The 23,399-nt window shown below is 44.1% G+C and overlaps 1 protein-coding gene and 1 long non-coding RNA gene across 14 annotated transcripts; one reads left to right on the forward strand and one right to left on the reverse strand.

Annotated features, from left to right (window-relative positions):
* Positions 1-1,681: 1,681 nt before the first annotated feature.
* On the reverse strand, positions 1,682-23,323 carry LOC127476891 (uncharacterized). Of its 2 annotated transcripts, XR_007906766.1 has the most exons (4): positions 22,744-23,323; positions 8,506-8,686; positions 7,827-7,934; positions 1,717-1,783 (listed from the first exon to the last, which is right to left on the reverse strand). It is a non-coding gene; the product is annotated as an uncharacterized LOC127476891 (long non-coding RNA). The 2 variants fall into 2 exon arrangements; XR_007906765.1 differs by lacking the exon at positions 7,827-7,934 and having other exon boundaries at positions 1,682-1,783.
* STOX1 (storkhead box 1) lies at positions 4,969-22,737 on the forward strand. 12 transcript variants are annotated; one of them, XM_051800274.1, is made up of 9 exons: positions 4,969-5,020; positions 5,646-5,743; positions 6,755-6,837; positions 6,954-7,067; positions 16,218-16,421; positions 16,695-16,765; positions 17,303-17,454; positions 18,851-21,149; positions 22,233-22,737. In XM_051800274.1, exons 7-9 carry the CDS (start codon positions 17,322-17,324, stop codon positions 22,270-22,272), a joined length of 2,472 nt encoding a protein of 823 aa, XP_051656234.1. In that variant the 5' UTR covers positions 4,969-5,020; positions 5,646-5,743; positions 6,755-6,837; positions 6,954-7,067; positions 16,218-16,421; positions 16,695-16,765; positions 17,303-17,321; the 3' UTR covers positions 22,273-22,737. The 12 variants fall into 12 exon arrangements, with proteins under 12 accessions (XP_051656234.1, XP_051656238.1, XP_051656237.1 ...); XM_051800278.1 differs by lacking the exon at positions 16,695-16,765 and having other exon boundaries at positions 18,851-20,673; positions 21,083-21,149; XM_051800277.1 differs by lacking the exon at positions 16,695-16,765 and having other exon boundaries at positions 18,851-20,673; positions 21,088-21,149.
* Positions 23,324-23,399: the final 76 nt, after the last annotated feature.

Consider the following 23,399-nt stretch of genomic DNA (forward strand, 5'->3'; position numbering starts at 1 on the left):
GAGATACACATTAAAATGCCTGAATTTATGTTCAAAAGAGTCTAAGCTGGTGCTTTTATCACTTACCTTTCTTGGCTCTTTTGGAGCTAGACAAGTGAAATATCTTTTCATTAAAGTAACGTGCATAAGCTCATTCATCTCAGCTGAGTCACTGTACAATACCTGAACTGTTCACACGTAGGAAATATTATAAAAACACTAATTGTTGTATATAAGTACACAGAAAATGCATGCTTTAAGAATTGGGAGATAACATCTGTGACTGAATGAGGATGAGGATTGAATTTATCTTCTGAAAAGCATTATCTGTGGTGTACAGATGGTGTTAACAAATTCTTTTGTAATCAAATTCTATTTTTCACCTTTACCTTTGTACAGATTGTTGACAGCATGTTTAATTTTGGATGTTGAGCACCACTTATTTAAAGGGATTTGAAAGAATTGCATTTGAAATACTTTGTTCGTGATTTTCAGCAGTACACGTCAACGTACAGGAAAAGGAGTCCAGAATTCAAGAGAACATCATTTTAGGCACACTGAAACATCTGAAATATTGTGTTGGGGTACTTCTACCTCCAGCTGCTGAAAGCAGTTGTTACAACAGGTAGGCCTGATCTGATGTTTCAGTGAGGGGCCCTGTGAGACAGTTGCTACGGTGATACAGATTTTTACAATATTTAACAAAAAAGGTATTTGTTAGAATGACTGTAATCTTTCTCTATATTGCTTTGATGTAATAGTGTTTCAGATACTATGTACAGTCTGCGTTTATGCTGGAAAGGAGATTAAATGGATAAAGAATAAAGAAAAAAAAAAGGAAAAGTTTTACAACCTCAGCAGAGCTTGACCGATCTCCTGAAGCACAAATAATCTGAGGAAGAACAGGCACCCCTACAGCCTGTGTGAGCTGCTGGACCAAACAGCACAAGGTTCTGTATATGACCCACACTGATGCTGTGCATTAGCTACAACTTCCTGGTAATATTCCCAGAAATGTAACTCAGGCTTAAGTTGAGTAAAGTGTCATTAAGGGGGGTTTGGAGAAACAATCTTTTGTCAGCTTTGACTTACAAAGGTTTTGCATTTCATGTCCACACTTCCCACCTTGTGGTCTTTTGTTATGTACCAGTTGATGGCAAAAGGCTGGTAAAAGTGAGCCTAAGCTGGGTCTTACTGTGCCTCAGCATCCCATTTGTTTGGACTTTTTAAACCCTCACAGATACCCTGCGGAAAGGAGGAAATCCAGGCCTGCCTTATTCTGTAGAGAAAGCCCTGCTGCAGCAGGCCTGTAAATGGGGCCTGATCTTTGGTTATAGATGATTTCCCTCCCTTCTCTGTTTTCTCCAGTAAGGGCAGATGAATGAGCTGAAGCCTTACAAAGTGATAGCCAGCCCAGTGGATGTCTGTGGCTGAGGCTGGGAGGAAATCTCCAGGGGATACATGTGTGTGCCAACTGACATAGAATAAAAGAGGCTTTCTGAGCCCCTTTGCTGTTGCTGGGGCAGTGAAAAGGCACAAGTCTGTAGTTCCATTGCTGTACAGCAGCAGTGGCAAGTGGACCAACAGGGAGTTTCTGCCAGGTTTCTGTGGGGGGTGAGGATTGCACGCAGGAAGTGGAGCTGCTGCCAGCAGTGCTGCATGTCCTGCCATGCTGAACACACCCAGTGTTTGTGACTCACCTAGTGTCTGGTGCCTGGGTGCTGCTGCTCAGTGACCTCTGGACTGCACAGTGACTTCCCAGCTCTTGCCTTGTCCAGTGTCCTCTGGCTCAGCCTGGGGTGCCCTGAAGTCAACAATGGAGAAGTTGGAATTTTCTGTCTGGTGGCTGCAGGTTTCCACAGATCCAGCTCTTACAGTTGTTTCTGTGTCTAACATTATAAAGCCTAGTCCTCTAACATAACTCTTTTTTCAATGTTTTAACTTTAATGCTTTGAGAGAGAGGAATGGTTTCCAGTCCATCTTTCTGCTGAGTAATGTGCTGTATGAATATCTGTTTGGACTTATGTAACACAGTTAACTTCCACTGACAGTTTTACCAGAAATGTGCACAAAACGTGGTTTTTTCTATTGCTCCTCTGTAATTTTTGTGTACCCAGGTGAGGTTCTTACCTTGAATGCATTTGTTCAGTTCAGTTTATATTTAAAAATATAAAAGCTAATATTATTCATTTTGAGTGATTGAGTCTTCCAGCCAGCAGTAGATTGCAAAACATGTAGGTAGCACAGTCTGATATTTTCCAGAAAGCAGAAATGGGTCAAGTAGAAATTCAGCTGGGGTTTGGATATTACTGTGTAGTGTGACAAGAAAAATGGCATAAATAATGAATACTTCTACTCAGCTCTCAAAACTTCCAGTGTTTTCCCACCAAACTGTTACATTTCTGCATTCTGTGTTTCATTGATGTATTGCACAAAAATAATTACAGTAAAAAGCTCTAATAACAAAATGCATTGCTTTCAAGTAAAACCAACTTCCCTCTTATTAATTCATCCACTGTATAATCCACAGCATCACAAGACAGAGTATAGGCTTAGAGTTTTGGAACACACCAAATACCACCTGACATCGTGTGTTTTGTAGTGTTGTAACTGTGTTTAGGAAAGTTGCTGTTGAATTCTAGGTGTCTGATGCCTGAATTTGTCTTGAAAATGTGACACTGCAGTCTTATGCTGCTTTTGATTCCTTGTATCCTGCTGGTTTAAAATTGCTGTCTCTAACAGGTGAGTTCTCAGTTGTGTGAGGATTCAGGCCAAGTGCCCTGCAGTGCATGTAAGAACCTGTTCCCTTGCAGGAGTAATTCAGTGATCCTGCAAGCTGTTGGATGTAGCCAAGTATCAGTTCAGCTCTCTTTATCCCTCTCTAAAAGGATAGCCACACAGTGGTGCTGAGCAGATTTGTTTGTTGCATCCTGCAGTTTGATTTTTTTTTTTTTTGGTGCAGATCTTGGCAAGCCATGTCCCAGTGGGGTGAGGTCTGATCGTTTCTTTTTGGGGGCAAGTGATGTGATCTGTGTGGTGCTTCTGAGTCCCTTCTCTCATGCATTCCAGGGTCTTTCACCTTACCAGATCCTGGAGTGTTGTAGTGATCTTTTGGGACAAGGATGCAATGATAGCCCTGTGAGGGGATTCTGAATATTCAGAGAAATGGCTTGAGCAGTGAGGTGACAGATTCCCAAAGCCAGGGATTTTGGCAGGAAAACTGATTGTTTTCCCCTCAGTCTAGCGAGGGGCACTAGTGAAAGGATCCTGTTGACTGAGTCATCGTTCACATTTCATTAGGAACAAACAGCTGGGGAGAGCAGCGGCAGAGGGGAGAGGAGGAAGAACTGCAAAGAATTCCAGCCTGAACTCCCTCCACTCAGCTTTTCAGCAGATATTTTTCAAGTCCTAATTTGCTTTATTATTTGCTTGCAACCTTTTTAGTGGTATACAGGAGGATTTGTTTGTCTGTTGGGTTTTTTTCCCTGTACTGCTTAAATCTTTCTGGTTTTCCTGATGCAAAATCATCCAGTTCCATTCCTGTTTTGTCATGCAAGGGGCAGGAACAGCTGGAGAATGGCAGCCTTCCTTTTTGGTCCCTTTTTAGCCGGGCTGGATGGCAGCCAGCAGATCAGCATCTGGAAAAGCAGAAATTGCTGCCACCTGTAGTGTTGTAGAACTGTGCAGTTGGAGGTGGAAGTACCTTGCAATGCTGCTCTCAAAAAACACCTGTCATTGCAGACCAACCTCACTGACTGTGAAACATCCACTGCATGTGTGCAGAGGACCAGTTAAAGGAGCACAGGCAACTTTCCTTGGAAGCATAATGGGTGTGCTGTGTGGGGAGATGGGTTGTTAACACTTTCAGCTTGGCTCTAATAAGAAACCAGAATTTTAGAAGTTCTCTTAACCCTCTGGAAAGACTCCTGCCTGTTTCACGAGGGTTACACTGCATCTCCCATGAAAGACTTGCCTTTTCATCCTGTCTCCTGATGCCTTGTTTTACCAAAGTACTGTTCAAGTGGGTTAAAATAATAAGTACATAATATTAAATGTAACTGTTAGAACATTTGTGTTATAAGTAGTAAAATCTTGGGGAAGGGTTTCCAAAAGCAACTTGAGAGTATTTGTAAATAGAGAAAAGTTATACTTGTCAAGTATCTCCTCTGACATAAGGCAGTCACGTATAATGTGACTTAAACAGATGAAAGTGAGGATTAGCTGCTTACCAATACTGAACCTGATTTTTCTGCCTTAATGTCCTTACTGAAATCAAGCTAATAACCTTTTTTTGGGTTTGGTGGTTTTTGTTTTGGTTTTTTTTTTTTCTTTGGAGGAGGAGGGGGGTGGTGGTGTTTTCATTATATATACTGTATATAGAGGAAAAATAGATGATCTTTAGTACTGGGACACATATGGGTGGCAGCACATTTATAAGTCCTCAGACTATCTATGGGATCCAGTAAGATGCTTGTAAAGAATGTGCAGTCAGCATTTTCAGTCTTCTGATTTGGGCATGTAATGATGGCCAGCACAAAAGGGGACTTGGGGAGGTAATACAATGATGTACAGTAATGGTGATCCATGGACAAAACCAGAATTTGTAGTGTGATCTTTGGGTAGCAGTGGGTCAGAATAAGTAGGATTGATAAGGGATGGCTGTGCAGATGTTCTGAGCAATGGATTCATTCTGTGACCTGACATGTTTCAAAGTAAAGGAAAATGAATCCACTTGAGGTCTTATTTTCAGTGAAGATGGTTGGGGGGGAAAAATTATTCTAATGCAACAGGCAATTTAAGAACCTACAAAAATTCCATAAAGAACGCCCTGAATTGAACACAGAATCCCTCTGTGATCCCCAGGTTCTAAAGCAAGCAGAGCAGAGCTTAGCTTGTCTGAGGGCTTTTTCCCAGTGAGTGAGGGGATGCTCTGCAGCACAGAACGAGCTTTGCAAGTGCTGTGGCAAACGTCAAGGGCAGGGCTAAAGCATGGCCGGGGCCTCGGCCCCGGTGCCCCTGTGCCCGCTCCGCAGCGCTTCGGGTAAGTGTAACCCGAGCCAGGGCAGAGCCGTGGTTCTGGGCGAGAGGGGAGGGAGGCTTTTGTCTGGGAGAAGCCTTAGCTGGAGCCCTCCAGTGCCCCCGGAGTTCCTTGCTTTCAGCGGGACTCTGTTCTCGTCCCGACGGGAGCCCCTCGGTGCTCGCAGAGCTGGTTCCAGCAGAGGGGCCTGAGCTGCCGCAGCAGCTGAAGTACCAACCCCCTGTCAGGGCAGGGAGCTCCTGCCTGTGGCATGTGGGGACCAGCGGTGTAAATCCCGGCAGGCACAACTCCTGCAGCCGGGCTGCTGGAAAAGCGGGAGCAAGCAGGGCATGGCCAGCACAGCTTTGTCCGGAGGCGCAGGCTCGGACCCTGGGGCAGGCCGGGGCTGAAGCGGAGCCAGTGGTGCCCCGGTGAGGCACTGCACCCCGGGAAGGGGCACTCGGGACTCAGGGAAAGCGTGGCAGAAGCAGCTGTGCCGCGTGCTTTCGGTGTTTGGCCGCGGGTCGTGTTCCCTGGAGGAAGGGGCTGCATCTAACTCGTCCGAGACTGGCACTGCAATGAACGGGGAGGTGAGTTCCTAACCAGGGGAAGACTAAACTAGTTTAATTCTTCGTGGGTGTTTTGAAAGCAAAGATGAAAGGAAAAAACTCTGGGGCTGGATGTTCTGGATGGTGTCAGCACAAAGATTCCTGAGGAAGAGCCACAGAGCTGCTGCTCCCGGAGAAGGTAAAGGCGGAGGGCCCGAGCCCCGCGGGTGGGTGACGGTGTCGGGAGGGAAGGCACTGATCCCCCAGTGCGGGTGGGATCGTCTGCGCTCAGCACCTGCTTCGAGTCCTAATTCCTCTGGAAATACTCCCCCCGAAAACCAAAACCCAGCCCTACCAAGTACTCTGTTAAATCTTTTCTAAAAATTTATAAAAGCTAAAAGGATGGAAGATCATGTGGAAAAGAAGAAATTAAGCTCAGACACATTCTCGTTGCTACCTTAAACATGTAGCTATTCACATCAGAAATTTAGAAGATGAGAATTCTGCAGATGACATGTAGCACTGACTTGTTTCCCGCAGCACTTAATTTGAATGTATTAACGTCCATGGGATACACAGAGAACATGCACTCAGATCTCTCGGGTCTGTTACAGGTCTATAACAACAATGACAAACAACGAGAGAAGTTTTTTTGGTAATTTTAACTAGTTCACACTGGTGAATATTTAGGCATTATTTTAATTTGCTACGTGCCGTTAGTTCACATTTGATTAATTGTTCTTCTAGTGACCTCTGCAGCCTAATGGGGCCTGCAATGAAGAGCTTGGTCTATAGGTAAAGTACAACGGGATTATCGGGTGCTCTTGACGCAAATTTGCCACGAAAGTCCTCTGAAATGTGGCTGCAGAACACACCCACCAGCATGAAAATAACGGTGGGTCAGAAGCAGAGCAGATGAAATTTCTGCTCCTGGTATTGACTGCTGCCTCACAACTCTCCAGTTGTCCCTCAGGGCACTGGTTTTGGTCAGTAAATCCCTTTGCTGTTTGCAGCTGCGGTCGGGGGGGGGGGGCAGATTTCGGTATGTTGGGGTCATTAACCTTGAATTTTACCCTTGGTCCTGCGGAGCATCCCGGGACGTTGCTCCTGTCTGACCGAGCTTTAGCAGTTTTTAATTCTTTCTCAAAGCAAAAAAATTATCAATTTTTTGAAAACAATGAGCAATGATCTGTTTCAAAACCTTTAACAGGAAAATTTCTGATGTCTAGCCTGTGTTGTCCTTGGCCAGCTCAACCTCTGTATGTTTCTCTTACCTGGTTTAGCTTAAATCACGTAAGTTTTTTTTTCCTCTTTCTGGTATTTACCCTTCTTTCCCAATAATTTGTATAGAATAGCCACTCCCTGTTGCAGCCCCATCTTCTGACTAGAAAATTGATCTCTTCATTCAGTCTCATTTCTTGGGCACTCTGATAACTTCACCAAACTGGTAACATCTGCTCCAGCTGGAGCTCATCTTCCCTGATCACCAAGGAGCCTGCTGACCTCAACTCATTCCAAAAGAGGTATTTTAAGGAAGAACAGTGTTTTACTTACTGGTCTCATCTAAAAAGCAGCAACATCTCTAGGTACATTGGGAATGATTCTCTCTTGCTCTAGTTAACTTTTGTATCACTGATGAAAAGTGATGCGTTATTGCTGGTTCCCTGGGGATGATTTAGAGAGCTTAATTCCTTTGGGTTTTACCTCCTTGCTTCCTAGTAACCTTTTTCTGCTGTATAGCGTGGCTGGTTGAATACAAATATAAATTACTTTGGGAGATTAATTAGGTTATTTCCCCTATCATCCTGCCTCTTGCTGCAGTTACACCCAGAGTTAGAGTTCTCTCGCTTCTCTCTGGGAATTTCCCTTTTTCAGACAATCGATGTTGAAGCCATGTTTTCATGAGTCTACTTCCCTTTCTGGAAGCCTAACTGAAACGAATTTTCAATTTGCATGTCTTTAGTTAGGTAATTTTCTGATTAAAATGGACGCATTCTGTGCGTTCTCTTCCAAAAGTTACCATAATGGCCGTTTTCTTCTCTGGATGACTTTTCTCCCATTTCTTATATGTATTTTGCTCTAGAAAATACAACTAAACGACTGAAATGTAAGGGACAATGTTTTGTTGGGTTTTGGTGTTTTTTTAAAAGGAATTGGCAATATTTAAAAATGAAGTCAGTGGTATTACATTTGCTGTTTTTAGCTTACACAGAGAGAGATGTGACAGTATTTTTAATCTACCTGCTCTCATGTTACTGTTTGCAATAATGAGAACTCCTCACCGCTGTATCTCAAAGAGCTTTCCTGGCTATGGCTCCTCATCAAAAGACACCGTGGTCCCGCAGATCGTTGTGTTACTCTTTATCCCAGCAGTTCAAAGGAGGTTTGTTCTAGAGAAACACACTGGGACATGGGACATCCTGACTTTAGAGAATAGACTACACCGTCACTGATTTGGGGCACCAGAACTTTAATCAAATGAAGGGAAAATTCAGTCCCAAAAGTTTATAAATAACACAAACTGCCCTGCTGTATTTATTCCCAGATAAAATCTAAAATGTCTTTCTCTTCTCTTCTGATAGTAATCTCATGGAGGGTGTGGCATACCCAGGACTGGGTAGGAGCTTTTATGTTCTCCTGGGGAGATGGGGGGGGAAGAGAAAATCACAGCAATTAAGATCTCCCTCAGAGGGTGAGGCAGGGCCTCATTTAAAACACTTTTCCTCTTGATCTGGTAACAGAGCAGACAGTCAGAATGCTAATATCTCTCTGTGGGACCATCTCCTGTGCTTAGCTGAGTTGTTCAGTCAATTGTTCACCGAACGAGGGGCAAACTGCTCCCTCCCACCTTTCCTGCCCAGCCTGGGGGGATCTATGCAGGGCAGGTGCTGGGAGGGGAGCTGCGGGGACTCTCAGCTGAGATTAGGTACAATTGCAAATACTCGATTTGAGGGCACTGACCTCCAGAGCCTTTGTCGAGAGAAACTGGGGTGAAAGTCCAGGGGAATGTATTTCAGTAGCTGCTTGCTTGTTGTCCCTGGTCATCACCAGCTCGTGATGGTGATGTGATCCCAGCCTGCCTTCTCTCGTGACAGCAGCATTTTCCTTGTGCCTGAACGGCCTGACTCCCTTTTTGTGGTTCCTATCGAGCAGAAGAGAAAATATCGAAATGAAACATTTTTACTTAGCCTTTAGGGGCTGAATTTGCTGACGATTCAGCATCTCTGTCGCAGGTCTAAAAATTATTCACAAGGAAAGCTAAGAAAGCCCTGCCCTTTCCACTTAGGCCGAGGCCACAGGTTGGAAATTTATCCACTTGGAAAATATCCTATTGAAGAGTGACAATGAAAGGACAGCAGTTTCCTGTGAAGTGCCAAGTTTTATCCGTTTTTGCTAGAGGTATGGACCGAACTGGAACGAGATCAGATGAGGAATTGTTTTGTGCATTTTGCAGAGTGATCTGACAGGTCTGGCCCCTCACTTCTCTTTTCTTTGTGTGAGTATCCCACAGAACTTAGGAGAAGTGCTCAGAGAAGCAGCTAAAAAAATGGGTAGAGAGAGTCCCTGAAGCGCCTTGATTTTGGGGGGGTTTAATGTTGATTTGATATTCAGACAGAACCCCCCTGTTAGGAGAGGGGTGGCATTGAATCTCCTGAGGAGGTTCAGCTTGAGGAGCAAGGAGCAAAACTGCCACTGCATTTATGGGCTGTAACTCCCTTTCAAGGCGGGAGGGGCAGTTTTGGGCAGTTCTCTTTGTTCCTGCGTGATGACTCCAGGTGTAATTACAGTGTGAGCTCTGTGGGCACGGCTGGGGAGGTCTCTCATGCCGAGCTGCTCTGCACGTTTGTGCCAGCTTCCAGCAGCAGTTCTGAAGGGCCACCTGTGCCAGGTACACCTGGACTTCACCTGCAACTGAGTACTTGAGCATTTCCTACTTCCAGGCAATTCTCAACGCTGCTAAAAATGAGACACAAATTCCTTCACAGAGGGGACCTGAGTAGCTCTTAGGACAGATTTGTTTTCACTTCGGTAGTTTAAGTTTGTTCACAGCAGTTACTGTCGGATCAGCATGGTTCTGCTGTATGGCAGCAGCAGAAGTGATGGCCTTGTGAGTAGCTGGTTTCTGTTGGGCCTACAAAAGGTCAGGACTCTGGAGTGGATGTTGTTTGTCAGGCACTGTGCTCACACGCAGGAACACACAATCCTAATGAGGCTGGGGATGTGCCTCATGGGATTCCTTTCTTTTGGAGTCCCTTTCTTCCAGTGTCTTTCATCCTGTCCCACAAACAGGGATGTAGGCTTGCAAGTCAAAGGAGGATAATTTTGTACTTCAATGGTTCTGGCTTCCGTGAAGTGTAACTCACAGCATGTGGTCATGCTTCACTCTGGACTGTTTGGGATTATTTAGAATTCTGTGTCTTTTTGTTTTTATCAGACCTGAAAAGAGTGGATGACCTAAAACGGTGCTTTGTTTTACACTGCTGTGTGTAGGCTGCCAAACACAGAACAGTTTGAGTTTTTAATTGTTTTATCCTCAAACTCTTCAGGTTATTTTCCGTAAGGTACCTGATTCAGAACTTGCTAAGTTGCATATTCTGTTGTGATTGGGTTTTCCTGGTTATCACAGTTCCAGACTCTGTTGATGTATTTTCAGGAGGAAAAAAGGAAGAAAACACTTGTGCTCTTTGAAAGACCTTTTTATCTATCTATTATTTGCTTAATTATTTAATTCTATCTATGTAATGACTATGTAAAACTTACATTATTTTGTAATGTTTAGTGCCTAATTTTAGCTGGCATTCAGCCCTTACCAGTTACTTCAGGTGGGATGATACCCCTGCACATTTAATGCATTTCCATATAAAATTCTTACTAAGTTATTGATCCTGTATTATAAAAGCCCTTTCTTAGTAGAATATTTGTTGCACTTGCCCTAAGTGTTCTATTCAAACTGCTGATTGAATTCAGAGCAGCAAGGTACAAGGGGCTGTGACATTCTACAAAATCCTGGTGTGTTTAACAGATCTGCTCAGACTGAATTCCCTGAAAGGTGTCATCTCTAAAAGCATTTGTGCATGCAGGTTTTTTTCATACTCCAGCAAGTAGTCTGTATACAAGTACCACTGAACAAAAGTGTATAATTTTTTTTTTTTAATAAGCTCTATTCAGGTCAATTTACTCTGAATTTTTTCTAAAAATTATCTCTAACCAGATTAGTTGTGAAGAACCTGATGTGTACTGTGTATTTCTCAGTGCTGAAGATTTTCAGTAGTAAAAGCTTTTGCTGTTTTCTTTCAAGTGAGAAAAAATTCAAGAAAATAGGTTGAACTGTGCTATATCCTCAGTCTTTTGAATCCTTGCACCTTGAATCCTGAAAGGCAGATCTTAACTGCCTTAATGCTCTTTTAGGGTGAGGGTAATTTAAACAGGGCTAATTTTTTCTCTGTTTAAGTCAGAAAAGACAACAGTTTGCATTAATATTATGTAGTTAATGAAATAAATTGGATTAATTAGTGGTGCTTTTGCTGCGGCCTTTGATACAGTTTCAGAATCAGAGACTTCATTTCAAGGCTAGTTTTAGCTTTTTCTGTAGTTCATCTTGCTTTAGGACATGTCCACTCCACCACTGTGGAGAGCACCAGCTTTGACAATGAGCACATGCATGTGGAGTTCAGTCATGGGGAAAAAAAATTATGAATACAGTAGCTATTTATTTAAGAGTTGAAGAAAACCCAATAGTTTTCCCATGTGGATGCTGTTTTGCATGGCATGAGGTAAGTGCAACCTTTACTTTAATTTGGTGTAACCCCAGGGAACCTCACAGCTCATCAAAAGTGCCCTTGCTTTGGGTTACTGAAAGCAGGGTGGCTGAGGTGGGAGGGGAGAGGGGCTGTGGGAGGCACAGGTACCCATGTCCAACCAAACCAGATGACTCCTTTATTCCTGGGAGCCTATCCCACCTCCTGGTCAAAGCAGGATCAGCTTTGGGGTCAGGACAGGTTGCTCTGGGCTTTGTTCCCTCACAGCTTGGAAAACTTGCTGCATAGCTGTGCTGCCCTTAAAGGTGCAGAGGATTTCCTTATGCCAGCCTGAACCTCTCTTGTTCCAAGGGATGCCTGTTGGCTTTCATGGAAAAAGGTTTGGGAACTGTGGACTTAAGTCCTGGAGTCCAGACTAGGGCTGTTTAATCTGCAGTGTCCAAACAACTCCTCTGAGACCTCTTATGGTGGTAAAGATGCTGGTTTTCATTTCTAAACTGGTTCTTCATTTTGGTTTGGTTTTTTCCCTCTGGACCATAAATTCCAGCCTAATGAAAGGGTACATAAACTTATTTTCTAGCATAGGGAACATCCTTAAAGCTGGATATCCACTCAGGGAGAGTGGAAGGAAAAGTGGCCGTGCACATCCATCAACATCCTGAGTTCCCAGGCAGGTGTGAAGTTGCCCATACACCATTAAAGCTTTGTTCTCAGCTGAATGAAAACCCTCCCTGCAGTGGGATTTGTCCTGTAACAAGATCAGAGCTCCTGCCCTCACTCCAGGCCAGGGGCTGGGTCCAAGAGAAGCTAAAACTGTGCAAGTTCTCTGGCAGCTGCTTCTGCAGAGGGTGAGGTTTGGGCTGGTGTTGCCTGGGAGTGAGTTGCACACAATAGCTGTGATGATTTGCTGGAAACCCTCTGCAGGGAGTCCTGTCCTCTTTTGAGCAGCTCTGTGGGTGTTGTTCCTCTGAAAGACTAGTGTGTGACTTCCCTTGGCTGGGGTAGATGTGAACTGAAGACAGGGAGTGTGCAAAGTGAATTTTGGTCCATTCTAGGGAGGGGGAACATGGCCATAGGTTTATCTTACTGCTAAGACTGTAGCTTGATATTGTATACTTTTGGTGGCTGCCTCTTATGTGACAGCACATTTCCAGGCAAAGGAGGAAGCCCTGGGAATACTGAGCAGTTGGAGCTGACCTTTAGCTCTACAGGCACAGGAATGCACAGCTTAGTCCTGATGTTTTTGTAGTGAGTCCCTCACTGTATAGGTAAGTACCCACCCAACCCCCAGCACTGCTCGCTGCTTGGAATGGAGGGTGGGACATTAAAGAGCTATTGGGATGTCTGAGATTTATTGCAGAAGAGAAGACACAGCTGGGAGCAAGGAAAAGGCAGAGCTGTGTTAGTGGAGTGATGCCAGGGTTGTGAAGGGGATTTTTTTGGACCAGGCCAAGTGGAAAAGATGTCAAATTCCTGTAGGAGTGCACAGCAGCAACTAAGGACAGTTAAAGGAGCCAGAGACATTGCCAGTGACTTCTTTATTCCTGTTCTGTTGTTTGGCCCCATGGTGGTCATTCACGATTTTGCAACTTGCTTGGGACTGTTCAATTTTGAGTTATTTGTATCTCCAAGCTTTTGAATCCATCTGTCTTTTATGATCAAGCCTGACACTGAATGCTGAGATGGTTAAAGATGACCTTCCCTGCCATCAGCTGTGCTACTTCTGTTCAGTGCCATCTGTGAATTGACCTAGAAGCTCTCAGCACGCCGAAGTACATCAGAAATAATGATCAGGCTGTTGCTCACAGCTGAATTTCCCTGCCGGTTGTGCAGCTGGTGCCCCAAAGGTAGACTTGTCCGTAGGGTTTGGCTCCTTTCCCACTGTGCTGGGTTTAAGGAAAACACCTGAAGAAAGCACCCTGAACATGCTGGTGTCTGCTGTGTAACTTGTTCCCATCGGGCACCTGAACAGAGGTGGCAGGAGAGAGCTCTTGCCTTTCTCCCTGAATCTTGCTCTGTTTTCACCATACCTGCTTGTGGGGTTTATAGTCACAGGTGAAAGGAATTATGGCCGAGGGGGCCATCAGCCCTAAGATAGAGTAAGGATTCAATGGCTCTTGGCTGGGAATCTCAGAAAGCACTTATAGGTTGTATCTTCAAAAGTTCCTGACATTGGCAGTTGTGACTACACTGGGTGTTGTTGGGAAGGCAGAAAAAGTGATTGGTTTTTGTTTGGGTTATTTTTTATCAGGTTGCCTGGCATCATCCTCTGAATTTTAAGGAATAGAAAGTTAATAAGGACATCACAGAAAGTTGGGAACTGTAAGAACCAGGAACCAGACCAAATGGAGGGCATTGTTTGCCTAACTGTGCTGATTTAGGAGTGTTTGTTCTTGCAGGAATCAGTAGGGACAGAAATCTGACATTTTGATGTGTTTGTAGCTTCTCCTTTGATGTCAGCTGAAGAAGTGTTGGTGATCCAAACTAACACTGAACTGTTTTGTTTCTCTCTTTGAGAGTTGTACAAAATAACCGAAGGACAGACATTGTTTGCCTGTTCCTGAGAGCTTGTGTTGGTTTCAGTAACAGATTAAACGTGGTACAATATTTGACAGTTCCGATGCAATTGAACTATTTACTCTTTGCTTCAGTAAAAGGATGGTTCTGAAAAACAGGATCTAATACACAGCATTCATGCCCAAATAGTTTCTCTGTTATATATTTAAAACTGAAAATGTTTTAATCTTAACTGTCTTTATAATTTACATAGAAATTTTATTCTTTAATAAGGTTACATCTTGTAAAATCTTCATTAATGTCTGAAAAGGGTTTTGCTACAGTTCCCAAGTTTCTATGATGTTCTTATTAACATTTTGTTCCTTAAAACTGTTTAACATGTGATTTTTGCTATAGAATGTGACTGTGACATGCCCTATTCTTTAGAAAAGCAGAAGCCTTGCAGTTGTAGCAGAACTGGGCTTGCTTATGGTTTTCCTGGTGCAATTCTACAAAAAGCGAATTACATCAAACATGCCAGGGCTCTCATGCAGAGAGGCACAGGATCTGTGGCATCTTCTGTATAATCAATTCCAAGATAGATTTGTCCAGCTACAGTACAGAAAACACAATCCTCTATTTCCACATGCTGTGTCTTCTCTGCCTCAACAGACCTTTTTTTTTTCTTGATTTGCATTTGGGTTTTTTTCCAGGAATGGATTTACTCCTAGCCCTTCATTTTCCTGTAAATAGTTTATCTGAACTTTTAAGAAGTAAATTGAGTGCTGTTGTAATAAATGCCTCTCTGTTCATTTCCCCAGATCTGGCCTGGTTTTCACCCAGATAAAACTTGCCTTGTATGTAATTTTTTTAAGAGACAGAAGATGCAAAAATTCTGCGACTGTTAAACAACTCAGTGAAAAATGGTAACGCTCACATTACAGAGATGGAACAAAAAATCACTTTGTACTCGTCAAGAATACCCAGAGGCTTTTCTGTGCCTGAGCTTTGTTACCCAACACTCATATTACAGATGACTGTGACTGATAAGTGCTCCAAAAGGGCGTTGTTGGGTTTTAGGTGTCCGGGTAATGAGCAGAGTTTGAATAGACAGGCAGAGCAAGCTGAAGGATAACAACACCTGAATGCTGTGAGCTGCCTGGATTGCCCTTGGTTAATGGATTCTGCAGGAGCTGGGAGCTGAAAGGGAACGGTGGTGGATTTAAACCAGGTCAGTTTTAAACAGCTTTAAAGCAGTTCCTGGACTGCTGACAGGTACGGTGCACACACGTGCAAGCAAGGCCTTCCTAAGGCTGTGGAGAAAGCAGGAAGATGGTTGTCATCAGGTGATTTGGGTAGGGAAGGGGGCAGGGGATTCTGCAGGGGCTTTTTGAGCTGGAAAAGGACAGATCCGAAGGAGCTTCAATGAGCCTGGAATTTTGGTGATGGTCCCTCGGGCCCATGAGACAAAACTCACAGAAATCCTTCAGACTGCTCCATGCGCAGATCTAGGGGATGCAGCTTTTTTGTATTTCCAACAAACCTGGGAGACCATCTGAGGTGCAGCAATGGTTATTTAGCTATGGACACTAAACACCAGTTTTTAATCAGAACTTGATAGACACTTGTAGGGTGCTGCTGGGCCTTTTCCCACACTGCTTATCAATGTTGCCACTGATCTAATTCTTGCTTTCACTATTTCGGATTTGATTTCAAAGTCAGGAGGGAGTGATATCTAATATTCATGTTGTTAGCACGTGTGCACTATTGAGCTGCAACAATCATTTTAGACTTGTGTGATTTTCAGATTTTTTTTTCTTCCTTCAGTTATCAAGCTGGCTTTTGCTTAATGCTTTGTTTTAAATATTACTCTGAAACAGCCTTCCCTGAATGGAGACATTGGATTTGAGGTTGTGAGACAGATATAGACAATGGCAGCAAGATAATAATGAAGATAATGAATATATTTTGACTACACTTGGTATTTACTCCTCAGCAGTCTGGTGCTCTGCAGGAACAAACTGGCAGCAGGGTGTGCCTACAGCAGAGACTTCAGACAGCAAACCATTCACAGGAATCATTCCTGAACGCTGATGGCCTTTTCCATACAAAGAGAGAGCTTGCAATGGTTTCTGCACCTTCAGGGAGTTTCCTAGCAACATCACTGAGAAAACTGTATGCCAGGATTTTTGTTCCGAGTGCTTTTTGTTGAATATAGCAGCAGCTGTAAAACAAAGGTCAAGAGCAGTTTAAGCTCTTCAAAGCACTGTTGTGTTTTCATTTACTCGGAAAAATGTTTGTGTTGTAGTTTTCTGCCCGAAGGATAAATATCTGATCACAACGTCATCAACAGACAACCGCGGTTTGGTTAAACAGGAACGTGACTTAATCTAAAATGTTACTTCTTTCTCGTGGCAGGATTCCTGTCAGCGTTTAACGCTGGGGTTTGCCTGGTGAGCAGGAGTCCCTGCTGCCTTGTGCCTGCTCCAGCACACCCAGAGGCTCTCTGTGCAGCACCTGGCATGGGAACACACCGTTGCTCTCACTAAAATAAAGAAAACTTTGGGGTTTTGTCTGGGAAGGTGCCTGCAGCCACTATCCCGCTGTGTGCACAGACCTCAGGTGAGTCCATCAACAACTTTCCAGGACAATACTTATCTCAGGTCCATCACTGCCTGGTGCTGTGTGAGAAGCTCTTGCTGGGCTTGTCCTTGCTGGCCCTGCAAGGGAAGGGGAGAGGGAAGGGTTTACCTGTGCTGGGGAGCAGGACTAGGACCCTCTCCACTCCTCTGGGCAGGGGTTGCAGAATTCCTGGGGAAGCTGAGCCAGCTCTCAGCCCCTCCAAGCTCCTGCTTTCATCATGCATAACAGGGACAATGTTTCAGTCTCTTACAGGAGAGATGGTGATGTAGCCTAAAAGATGCAAGCAGTTGTAATAAGTTTTTGCTCTCTGCCCAGTCTCCCAGGTAATCTCTAGTTCTAGAGCCCAGTCTAAAAGTGGAATTTTACCATTTCTATTCAATTTCACATGCTAGGTAGGGGACAAAGCCTGTTACTGGCAATTTTTTTCCTTGTGTTCTGACTTGGTGAAAAGATTTTTTACTTAGAGTATTGGATGTCGACCTTTTTTCATTAGCTACTTCGAGAAATATAGGTTCTGCACGGTTGAACATGTAGGCAGTCATCTAAAAAGTCAGCAGTCATCAGAAATAATTCTCTCTCAGCTCCTTGTTTGTTAATGCAAATTATGGCTTTGGATGGAATTTAATGCCAAACAAACCAATGTGCTTGAGGCAACCTTCTGTTTCCTTCATTACAGAGGCTCTTGAGAGGTGCTACCACCACTTCCCTTCTCTGAGAATTATTGCCAAGTAGCTTGCTGAAGAAAATCAGCTGAGGATAAGGTGCTCTGAGACAACACAAGAAATTTCCAGTGAAAATCTGTCACAGCTAATAGAAAAAATGGAACACTGTTCCATTCAAATGCTTTTCTTCTCTTTCAGGTGATGTGACCCCTGCCTCATGAATCCTCTCTTGCAGTCATGCTCCATTTCTCTGGCAGAAGGAATATGCTGTACCATATCAGACATGAATGCAGATCATGTGATGGTGACACAGGAAACTTTAGCGGAGCAATTAGTGAAAAATTATCCAGGTAACATGTTTGTTTCTCCCTCCTTTTGAAAGTGGCTGTATCATCAAGCTTGAGTTTCTGATATCGGACAAGGGATCATTGAATGTTCACAAGCAAAGCTGGCAAGAGGAAGGAATATAAATAAACAGGCAACTGAGAGATTACAGGAATATGGAAACTCCTCTATCTGTGAGTGTCACCAGCACTGTCTGCAATGTAATCCTTTCCCCTTTATTTAATAAATCTTCTCTGAGAATAAGAGGGAATTGAATGCAGTAGCATGAAGAGAGTATGTTCTTTCTAGAGATTGGGAAAGCATAGAAGTATTTAGACTGTGTGCAGATCCCAGAGACTCCAAGTCCTCCTTTGGGAGACAGGAACACAGCTGACTGACTGCGAAGGGACTGGGTAGGTGTTTGCTACCAAAAAATATAATCAGCCTCGAATTTGGGGTTGTTGGTCAAATTCCAGCTCCTTCCTTCCTGAAAGCAAATCACTTCCAATAAATGAGCTTTGGTCCTTTTCTGCTGATGGAGTAGCAGCCACTTCCCTTAAATGTTCCATTTTCTTTACATCTGAAAAATGTTTAGTTTCCCTTAGGTCTGCAATACTGAAGTGTTATTGCATGTGAGACTTCGTAAAGGCTCAGTATGGCCCTCTCAGGAGGCTCCTTTGTTAGATACTGAGCTGCTTCTTTTGAGTCCTCTTAACCTTACAACTCTGTAAATGTTACAGGCTGATCTGCTAGGCATTCATACCAGTGGGAAAAATGTTAATGCAACCCCACAAAGTGGCCCAGACCCCTACCAGGAACATGATGTAGTCCACATGTGCACTGAGACAAGCACAAGGTAGCTTTTTTAGGTCACCCAGCGGTAGCACTCTCAAAGTTTGTAGGGACTCAATGTATTTCTTGCTGTATTTTCACCTTGCTGCAAGTTTTTATTCCCGTGGCAGGAGATCAGCTGTGACTAGACTAAGGACTCTGAGACTGTGACACCTGATGGAAACCCAGTAGCTGAGACCGGTCTCAGTGAGGTAATAAATTGTCATCTGACCAAATTATACCAGAAGCTTCAGAGAGAGTGGTAAAAGTAATTGTTAAATAACATGCCAGGATGGAAATGCTTTGAACAAGACATTGTTTGCTCTGCACCTGGCAGAAGGTCTCTCTCATAAATACCATACCCTGACAGACACAAAGAGAACACCCTTGCTTATTTGAGGAGAACATATTGAGCTCTCTCCCAGCAGTGCAGCAGTGACAGCCAGAAATACAGCTGACCTTTCCCTAAAGGCTTTGGGTATTTCATGTGCAGTTCCTTCCAGGTCTGTTGTATGTAAGTTATTTTTTGGCCAGCACCCGTTTTATTTGAAAGCTTATTTCTGCTTTGAAATATCTGTCTCTTCGTTGCAGGCATTGCAGTTCCCTCCCACAGTATCTTATATAATATCCTTGGCACTCTAATTAAGGAAAGGAAGATCTATCATACGGGAGAAGGATACTTCATTGTGACTCCCAACACATACTTTATCACCAGTAAGACCACAGAAGACAACAGAAGGGTCCTGTTGGAGGACAGGTGTTGCTGTTCATCACCTTCCATCACTTACCTGGTAAACATTAAGCACTGTGCAAACCTAGTGAAAGAAAACATTCCTACATCATCCTGTTACAGATCCTGCCATTGTTTCCCTGTCCAAAATATGCTCTGTGAACAAAGACATTGGCAGCTAGTGAACCATGAACCTAAGGGAGAGGGAAAGAAAGACTGCAGTGAATTGAAGCCTTCAACTGAAACTCAAGAGATCTGCACATCTGCTGAAAATCATTCCTGGGACACCATCAAATCCCTGACATCTGTGAAAGCAAAACTGAAAAGCAAAAGGTTTGGCCTTGGCCTTTTCTGGAGAAGTTTTTCCAAAAAAGAAAAACACAAGAAGGAGTACTCCACTTTTTCAGCCCAGTTTCCTCCCAGGGAGTGGCCAGTCAGGGATGAAGATGACTTGGACAATATTCCACGTGATATAGAACATGAAATCATCAAGCGTATCAACCCTACTCTTACAGTTGATAATTTGATTAAACACACAATATTAATGCAGAAGCTCGAGGAGCAGAAAAAATACATCAGTAATGGTACCTCAGCTGAAGTGTCAGTAGTCAGGCAAAACCATCTTTCAAAGGATTGTATTCAAAAGGCACAGAGTAAAACAGCAAAACGCACCAGGAAAACCAAATCAAGGAAAGAGAAGCAGATCAGCAGAAGCAGCAGGAAATCCCCCATACAGGAGCTGACATCCCCAAATGTGGAAGTGGAAGAGAGCCTTTCACTGTCTGTCAGAAACCAAGAGCCCCCTGCTGCAGCAGTGCAGCCCCCTGTGCTCTACAAAAAGCAGATTAGGAATCCTTTCCCAGCTCTGCCGTGGAGACGCAGGTTCTACGCGCGGGGGTACCGAGGGGTCAGCAGTCACCTGAAGAGCCGGGCAAGGGGGCAAGGGAGGGCTTCACACAGGCAACAGCCCTCGGCCTCCTGGAAACCCCCTGGCTACAAAACTGGGCAGCTGGCTGACAGAGCTGAGCAAAACCACCCACCCCAGGCTCACAGGTCCTGCCTCCAACTCCAGAAAGACAGCTTAAGTGAAAACTGTAGCTGTCTGCAAGCCAGTAATCTGCAAATAGATAATAAAAGTAAACACTTTCTGGAGAGTAATAGTTCTGAAGAAAACACCTATGGAAGAGCGTTAAAAAAAAGTCCTGGGGATATTAAAAAGTCCCCTTGCTTCTACACTGAGCATAGTGGTGTGTGCAAAGAAGTCACAAAGCTTTCATTCTGTCTGAAAGATGAGTGTTGCAGAGGCAAAGCTGACACTGTAGGTGAGTTATTAGATCAAACAGCAAATGAATTTAAAAATGTCCATCTTTCAAATTATACAGCCAATGTTAACCTGGTCAAAAAAAAAGGTGTGAAATACAGAAAAAAGACTGATAAAAAGAGTGAGTTTATATTTAACTATGACTGTGCCAGCCATCACGGGGCAATGAATCTGGAATGTGAGGGATTTACTGACAACTGCCTCCTTCAGAACCAAATGGGGACACCCGATGGGGACACCTGTAACCTGTTATGTCTGGATGACACTTCTGAGGGCCATGAGCCATGTCATCCCCTGCCTCCTGGCCATGCCTTTCCAGACACAAGAGACTGGAGTGCAGCTGTGTCCCTAAAATCCTGGAAGGTTAGTAACTGTCCTGCCCAGTGCAACCCAACTGTTAATAAGTGTGGCTCTGGAGAGCATGGATGTAAGGGAAGCAGCAGCTTTGCAGAGTCAACAGATGGCTTCAAAGAGCACCCCAAACCAGACTTCACAGAAGAAAGCTGGTTGTGCAGTCAGGTTCTTCCGAGAGGTCACAGAAAGGCTGAAGGAACAGGCCTCCCCGAGGGTGGGAAGGCCCCAGCTGTGGCAGGTTCCTGCCTCGCTGCCGAGGCTCACTCAGATGCTGACACCGGGCACAACTTCCCCCCGGAGGTGGGAGGAGGAGGAGGAGGAGTGGCATGCTGTGCTTTGGGCTCCCAGAGCAAAGAAACGGGAAACCCTCTGGGGAAAAAAGAGCTGGTTTTTAAGAACACATGTTCTGTGATCTCAGGACAGAAACACTCAGAAGGGACAGAAAGCCCCAGCATTACAGGAGACAGTGGAATTGACTCCCCAAGGTAAGAAAACACATGTAACTAAGTTTGGTTTATCTTCAAACTGACCATCAGATTTAGGCAGAAATATTGCTGTAAATCACACACCCCCCCTTCCCCAACAACAAAATTCTTATTATCTTTGAAAACTTCAGTGTTATGACCCAGAAATACTCAATCTGTACAGTTTTTTACAAGGACATTCTCCCTAAATCGTTTAGACAAATGCTGCTGTTTATACTTTCATGAGGCAAGAAAATAGTATGAGCTCTGCCTTGCAGGTGGAGATGGCCAAGGGCAGAGACTTTAAGAAACAGTGTTTGACAAACTCGGTGTTAAACACTGTTTGATAAACTCCTGCTAGAAGGCAGGTTCAGCTCACATAGATGTTGCCATATTACATTGCAGATACTGTTACAGTTTCTGCAGCTGTAGATGAAGAATAAAAGGTGCTGTATAGAGAGAGGTGTCTAATCCAAATTTAAAGTAGAAAACACCATTTGACTTGCTTACAATTGACAGAAGAATGTGTACACTGCCTGAGCTACAAGCTTCTGCTTCCTTTCACAGTGTACATTTTGCCTGTAACTGTGCTTGAAAAATCCCTTAATGGAAAGCAAGTTGGTATGAAACAATTTTTTATAGAGTTGTATGTGGAGAAGGCCTACAAAACTGTTAACTAAGTTGGCTAGAACATAGGTTAAAAACTGCTGAGGGCAAAAATCACATCATTTTTTTTAATAGCAACACATATTAATATCTTTAATGACTGGTATTTATTTAAACCATTTGAGTCTTCATTAGATGTGTACTGTCACCTTAAAAAGCCAGTATTTGAAGAAACAAATCACATACTACAGTTTCTAAGGAAATTCTGTTGATTTTTAAATTTTCCCTTAAGCAGCTTTTGGCTGTGCAGTCTTTCAAACACACTCCCTGTATATTACTTGGACATGAGTAATACATGAGTAAAACTTGAAATCTTTACGAAAATATATTTCAGAGGGTCATGTTTACTGTTTGTACTGATGCCACCTGTGGCACCAGAAGCTAGGCCAACTCAGTTCCTGGAATGTGGTCTGACCTCTAATAATTCTATTATTTTAGATGGACTGAAAAGAAGATGAAGCTTCCTGCAAAATTCTAAAAGCATAAATAATAACGTGAAGAGGAGGACAAGCGGAAGGACAATTGCAACAAAATTCCCCCCTACATCTAACCCTGGTCATGAATACCTGATTCTTTTTTAATGAGCTTTGTAAAGTTTCCCCCTGTAACAAGGTAACCATCCTGCAAACGCAGTCAGTCACATCAGTCTCTAAATCAAAGCTGTTAGTTCAGACTTTTGACGGTAGTGTTTGGAGAGCTCGTGTGTATTTCGTTTGCACTCGCCTGTAATCATTCTTTGTGTCCCTGCGATAATAAAAATGAGAACTGGCATCCTTCATTCAGACCACACAACTGACCTGGAAAGGGTTTGTGTTGCTCTGTAGGAACTGCAGTTGGACAGGGCTGTTTTACACTATAATTCTGGAATGGGTTTCCTACTTGTGGCACAGGAATGAGAGCACACTTCATCTTCCCTGAAGTGTGCAAAGCAAATGAACTAGACACGCACCTGGTTACTACAAAAATTGCTGCAATCCCAAGGTTCTCTCACTGCATCCTGCAGAGCTCTCAGCTGTGCTCCTCGATCTACTTGGTGTGTTTGTATCTGGCAAGCAGGATTTGGTCTTTGCAAATGAAAACGTGCTGGTGCAGGAGGCGACAGGGCAGGTCACTGTCATTGCTTTGGGAGAAGCCCTGCTCTGCTCCAGAACACCTCTTTCCTTGAGAAATCGACACCCTGGCGGCCGGCAGGATCCCTCCACAGCTCGTAAGACTCATTTTGACTTCTTAAACCCGATTTTTCCCTGTAGGTACGACTAGACTGTGGTCAGGTCATCATCAGCTCATGCTGCTTATCACCACAGGCGTGTGGTCCTTTTAAGTCTTAGAGGTATTCGGTCATTCTGCCGGTTCCCTACGTTAGGCTCTTCGCTACCGAACACGTGCCTGCGATAGTTACGGAAACTAAAAGTCACGGGGTTGTAAAGCTGGCGGAGCTGTGGTTGCGGGCGGGGTCTGTGAGGCGGCGCTGGGAGGACCGCTGGAGCCGGGCCGAGTCCTCATGGCGGCCCGTCATGGCGGCCGCGCCCTCAGGGCGCGCGGGGGCCGCCGGGGCTTGGAGTCTGCCGGTTGTCCCCCGGGGCACGCCGGGAATTGTGGTCCCGC

This window comes from Manacus candei, unplaced genomic scaffold, assembly GCF_025592945.1.
Source record: "Manacus candei isolate 608988 ecotype Guabito, Panama unplaced genomic scaffold, ASM2559294v1 h1tg000050l, whole genome shotgun sequence".
In the NCBI taxonomy this organism is placed as follows: domain Eukaryota; kingdom Metazoa; phylum Chordata; class Aves; order Passeriformes; family Pipridae; genus Manacus; species Manacus candei.

What these genes read in the sequence shown, in the direction of transcription:
- STOX1 (XM_051800274.1), top strand. Translation starts at nt 17,322, where the DNA reads ATGAATCCTCTCTTGCAGTCATGCTCCATTTCTCTGGCAGAAGGAATA. An exon ending in ATTAGTGAAAAATTATCCAG is followed by an intron (nt 17,455 to 18,850) that starts GTAACATGTTTG and finishes TCTTCGTTGCAG; the next exon opens with GCATTGCAGTTCCCTCCCAC. An exon ending in AGTGGAATTGACTCCCCAAG is followed by an intron (nt 21,150 to 22,232) that starts GTAAGAAAACAC and finishes CTATTATTTTAG; the next exon opens with ATGGACTGAAAAGAAGATGA.